This window comes from Equus quagga, chromosome 6 (genome assembly GCF_021613505.1).
Source record: "Equus quagga isolate Etosha38 chromosome 6, UCLA_HA_Equagga_1.0, whole genome shotgun sequence".
Classification (NCBI taxonomy): domain Eukaryota; kingdom Metazoa; phylum Chordata; class Mammalia; order Perissodactyla; family Equidae; genus Equus; species Equus quagga.
In genome coordinates this window covers 36,192,484-36,198,483 of record NC_060272.1, presented here as the reverse complement: position 1 = coordinate 36,198,483, position 6,000 = coordinate 36,192,484, and the positions used below count along the sequence as shown (strand labels likewise).

At 35.8% G+C, this 6,000-nt stretch overlaps 1 protein-coding gene across 1 annotated transcript in view; it reads right to left on the bottom strand.

Moving 5' to 3' along the window:
* Window positions 1–805: 805 nt before the first annotated feature.
* MZT1 (mitotic spindle organizing protein 1) overlaps window positions 806–6,000 on the bottom strand; it is a 17,963-nt gene continuing 12,768 nt past the window's right edge. Inside the window, exon 3 of the mRNA XM_046664052.1 lies at window positions 806–2,433. Within this exon, the coding sequence (XP_046520008.1) occupies window positions 2,410–2,433 (24 nt within the window). The 3' untranslated portion in view covers window positions 806–2,409. The remainder of the gene's footprint in view (window positions 2,434–6,000) is intronic.

Below are 6,000 nucleotides of genomic sequence, written 5' to 3'. Positions count from 1 at the left end.
GTTTAACACTGATATTTGACTCAGTTATTGGAAAACTTTTAAGTATGCTTGGAACATGCATGTAAATTTCATGAAGTCCCACTATGTAAAGAAACTCTTATTTGAGGCACAGAAAAATATCATCTTACATGTATTTGAATTGTCAACTTTGTTTTCAAGCCTGGGGCAACGTTAATACAACTATCTCCTTTCACTACCAGGGGAAAAAGTATTCCATTTTATACCTCAAGCCTAATTTTACATTGTAAATTATATAGCCTACCTTTAAACAGTCTTTAATCACACATAAGCATCTAAATATTTATAGAATAACTGTAGGAACACAAGTTGAATTCAGAGAAGCACATATTAAATCAAAAGTACAGGCCAATACCACCAAAATGGTTTTATTTTTGTCACTGACAACACGTACAACACTGATTTCATCATTACTTTGTTTGGTTTCCTTAAATATTACTTAAGTATGCATTAAAAATATAGGTTTACATTTCTGAAATGTAACACATTAAAGTCCTCTGTAAACATAACTCCTTCTCAATATATTTTCCTGCTTTGTTTCATACATGAATAACTTAATCCAAAAAGTCATAAATAAAAATATTCTTATGGCCTAAGAGTAAATGCAAATTTTGGAGCTTGACAAAACTGTTCTCTTTACGATTTTATAAATAACAACATGCAGGGGTTGGCCCCGAGGCCGAGTGCTCTACTTCAGCGGTCCAGGGTTTCGCCGGTTTGGATCCTGGGTGCGGACATGGCACTGCTCATCAGGCTATGCTGAGGCAGCGTCCCGCATAACACAACCAGAACGACCTACAACTAGAATATGCAACTATGTACTGGGGGTCTTTGGGGAGAAGGAGGAGTGAAAAAAAAAAAAGATTGGCAACAGATGTTAGCTCAGGTGCCAATCTTTAAAAAAATAACAACATGCAGTATTTTCAGTGTTTATGATCAAACCAATAACATCACAAGTGATTATTGTCTGCCAACCAATTCTGTCAATAATAAACCTTCCAGTGCACTTGGTAAAGATGCCATGCATTTATAAGTCAAAATAGTCAAAAGACTAGATTTTTAAAAATGGCAGTACAGAAGGTTGCCATTTAAACCTTACTAAGCCTTTTAAAACTACTTCAGTTTGTCAGTAAAAAATGCTGCTAAAGAGTGAATGCTTGTACTGTTATTTAAACAGAAGCTAACGAAGCCTAAAATTTAAGAAACAAAATCAGATTAACTCAGTACTAGTCTTGGGACAAATATTCCGTTGAAAGTCTCTTACAGGAACAGAATGAATACTATCCTAAATTTTCTGTAATTTATTTTGAACCATTACTTTAACTAGTTAAAACTTTAATGGTTAAAATAATGACACACAAAAATCATCTCAGAAAGACATTTATAATTCTTGCTTCAGAACATCTGATTATTTCTGTTTAATGACTTGTAATCTTTATTCCTTCAGAAAATATTAAAATACTTGTTGAAAGACACCTCCTATTCAGTGACTTGCTAGATAACCACTCAGGATGTACTAGGGAAGCACCTGATTTTTATGCAATAAAAGTAAAAAAGGAATTTTGCATGTTGGAAATGTTTCCTTTTATGTTTTTTAGGCCATCATTTACAGAGTACAAAACTTAGAAAGAAAAACATGCTCAATTAATATTCTCATTAAATTTAAATGATTCAAATGATAAATAACGAAGCTAATAAGCTAGTCACTACTTTTAAAATCTAAGTTTCTCAAAGTTCTATTTTTAAATCAATACAAAAACAATCTGGTTCTCACTATTAACTGCCAGTCAAACTCTGGGTTTAAAAAACTAAATATTCTTTGTTAAAGAGCAGATTACAACATGTTTTCCATGCTCTTATAAAAAGCAAGATTCTGATATACATAACGCATCTAAACCAAAATTCACAAACGGTGGCTGAAATTTTGTCAACTTTCAGCCCCAAACAACGTAAATCCAGAGTTATTATGCATAAACAATTCAAAATGAAAGTTTATAATGGAAATGTCAACAAGTCATTACTACATTTCTACTGATGGGTTCCACTGTACTTCGACCAGGCACAGGAGACGTGCACAACTGATGGACAGACTGCTTAGAAAATTAAAGCTATCAGAGCTACAAATAAGGAACACATCAATATGAACAGAGCAATGCCAAAGCACTAGAGCTGTTAAAAAAAAAGTAAGATGTGACATAAACACATCTGATAGTTCTCACTGTAAGCCACTTTCCACTGATTTATAAAGCTATGGTTTTATAATTCTTTTAAAAAAGGAAAATGTTTCTACACTGCTGCATGCAGCAATTTCATTGTACATTCTTGACTCCAATGCAATCTTCAAATCTTCCTGCAGAGCTTGACATATCCCATCAGGATTTCTCCAGAAAGTCAGCTTGTCATATTTTCAGCAGCCTAGAACAAGAAAGTAAGATTCATTATAATAAAACCATAGAAAAAGAGACACCATAGAGATATATTTGTCAATACTGCACTGTCACTATAAACCACAGCCCCCTCCCCACACCAAACCACTTTTATCAGGAGACTACAGTGGCTTTAACCTTTTGCAGTACCTTAGAACTACTTTTTGAACTGATTGCTAGGCTAATAGTAGAAAACTCTTCTATCATCTTAAATAATATAGTTAATGTAAGAATATACTGTTACTTGAAAAATTAACCCATAGCAGACCTTATCCACACAGTCTTTATTACTTTGCCTGTTTCTGCATGTTTCACTATAGTGTGAAAAGAGGATTAAGAATTGTTATGCTATAAGGTGGAGAAAAAAGGGCAAAAAAGGAATAAGGAACACATGGCTAATCCTGCTTTACCTCCATCACCAACCATTATGCCTTCCCTGATTATTCCACAGAAATTCCCATACACCATATCATTCATCGGTAAATGATCTGATACTTATTTCTAGAAGACAAGGATTTAAACAATCAAATTTCTTAATGCCCAATATGAAAATGATGATTTTAAATAAGTTTAATTTTAGAAATACATGGTAAACTTTTAATTCATTTACGTTTCAACTTCCTAATTAAAACCTGCTTTTAAGTTTAGTCTAAGTGCAGAGGTCTTTCATGAAAAATCACTGAAGAAACTGAGAAAACTGTAGACAACTCAATCTGAAACATTCTCCTTGCAGTCAATGGAACCTACTTTGTTTTTCTATATAGTTGGCTATTCTAACTAGCTTTTCCCTTCTTTGGATTTACAAGAATTAGAAACTAGTTTGAAAAAAAATTTCCCTTGTTCTTAAAAGGTTTCGTACTTCTTTCTACCCTCCTAGATTCTTAGATTAGCTTGAGCCACCCATCCTTTCAGTACTCTGTTTTCTTCCTAACCCCGTTCTTGGTATGGTCTACTTCAAAGAAAACTTGAAATAACATACACAATTTTAGAATTTTTTCAAAATTAAAATATCCTAACTAATGCAATTTAACTTTAATGTCTTTTCCCATTCTATTTTCATACTAATTTTAAAGGTTCTCCTCCAAGATACAATGAAACAAGTATTTGCATTTAAACTAAGTAAGCCACCAACCTTTGCAGCATTCATGTTATATGAATGCAGAAATACTTCCTATTTGAAAGGACAGCAATGGCATCCTAGAGAACTATATAGTTACCACATTGCCATTAAACATTATAAAAATGTATAAGCACTGGCCCTGGGGAAAACCAACTTTAGTAGTCTTCTCTTCCAAACTTTCCTTTTATGAGTAAGTTTATTCCCTCCTTTGAGGGGGATGAGTGGGGACAGGGGACTTAATCCCTCGTTTCTCTCCCAACTCCAAATTCCACAGCTCGAGTGTCCTCATGCTGCAGGAGACCCTCCTACACAGTGAGGAGATACATCATCACCCTAAGATACCAGCGAAAGTACAGGGCAGCTGCAAGAAAAAGGGCAAGGCTCAGCGCGCAGGAACACAACCAGAGTCTAACTCAGGACACCCTGGCAGGAAAGCAGACGATACAAGGAAATCGGGTTTGCCCAGAATTTCTGAAATCACAATATGTAAATGACTGCTTACACACAAATACTAGCACTGACGAGACAATACAAAAATCCAGTGATCATGAAAGAATCATTCATACAAATAAATTCTGTTTTTTTAAAAATGCACCTAATGAACAGTCCTATTTAAGCTGTGGGAGATACACATAAGGCAACCTATCCACTGCTGTTAAGAAACGTATCTAACTGGGCGACACATAACTAGCTGCTTTTACCATAAATGATTTCAGTGATATCAATATACAAATCTGTAAAAGAGAAAGGCAAAATAATGCACAAAAAGATTACAATTTCCCACAGAGTTAAAGAACAAAAGGAAAAACCAGATGTTTCAGACCAAAAGTTCCTCGCAACATTTCATGATGTCCTTGACTTAGATTTTACACAATCCAAAACAGAGGTAAGTACCACACAATTAAGTTCTAATTACTAGGATTTCTAGGTAAAAATAGCAGAATGCAGCAGGAACAGTTTCTCCTTACTCTATTTTTATCAAAGATTTTATTTTTGTTTCCTTTTTCTCCCCAAAGCCCCCCAGTACATAGTTGTATATTCTTTGTTGTGGGTCCTTCTAGTTGTGGCATGTGGGACGCTGCCTCAGCGTGGTCTGAAGAGCAGTGCCATGTCCGCGCCCAGGATTCGAACCAACAAAACACTGGGCCGCCTGCAGCGCAGCACGTGAATTTAACCACTCGGCCACGGGGCCAGCCCCGTCTCCTTACCCTATTTTTAGTACCAAAAGAAATAAACAAAAAATGAGAAAAAATCATTAACAGCAACCAAACAAAAAATGGAGAGCTACCCCATGCTTATAAAATTTAAAGGGGTAGGCAAAGAAAGACAGGTGCGGCTCAGCACAGTGCTGAACCTACTAGCCCCCAACCCCACCCAACAGAGCAGTTAAGAGAGGAGCGACTTTAATCTGGAGAGAAGCAACCTGAGGAAGGTTCTTCTTTTTTAATTCAATGAAATTAAGTATAACATTTTTATTTTTAAAGTAGCATGAAACTATCTAGAATCATGTTCACGAAATATTATCACTGGTTAACTCTTGGGTGATTTTTTTTTCCGAGGAAGATTTGCCCTAAGCTAACATCCGCTGCAAACCTTCCTTTTTTTTGTATGTGAGCTGCCACCACAGCGTGGCCACTGACAGACGAGTGGTGTAGGTGCACACCTGGGAACTGAACCCAGGCTGCTGAAGCAAAGCACACTGACCTCAACCACTAGGCTGCTGGGGACGGCCTCTCTTGAGTGATCCTGTATGTTTCCTTCTTTGTATTTCCTGATTTAAATATTTTAAAATTATGAGTATATTTTTAAATACAAATTATATAGATTTCAAAAATTACTTTAAAGAGAACAAGAAAAGTTCTAATTACCATTTTTCTTCTTTGCTAGGAACTTTTCAGGATCTCCTCTCTGCCTAGTTTTAATGAGATACTGGTAGACTGGTTTTAGATTGTGGGAGAAATGCCTTTTAAGAGGTTTGTGTGTGTGGGGGGGGACTGATCTTGCACTCAAAGGAGCAACATTTTCTGATTCTGTTCATCTTATTGATTTTGTCTCCCATATTTCACTATGGTCTACCAGATGTGGAATAACCAGTATGCTCAAAGCTGAGGAAGCTATGTTAAATAGGTCATTCTGAATCTCCTAATACCTTGGGTTTTATTTTGTCTAAGAAAATACTATGCCAAAACACTCTGTCAGTTTCTCCCGCACCTGCTCCAGCTAGGTTATTTGCCTCTGGTTTCTTCATAGCACTCAAACTGCATTACAATGCAAAAATCTCTCCCTATTCTGCCTCCCTATTCTCTTTCAAACTCCAGCATAAAGAACAAAAATTCTTGCAGCTGTGGAAGATGTGCATTAAATAAATCCTCTTCCACTAGAATTTTAGAAATTTATTGATGAAAAACTATATGCTACTTATTTTTGTCAACAGGG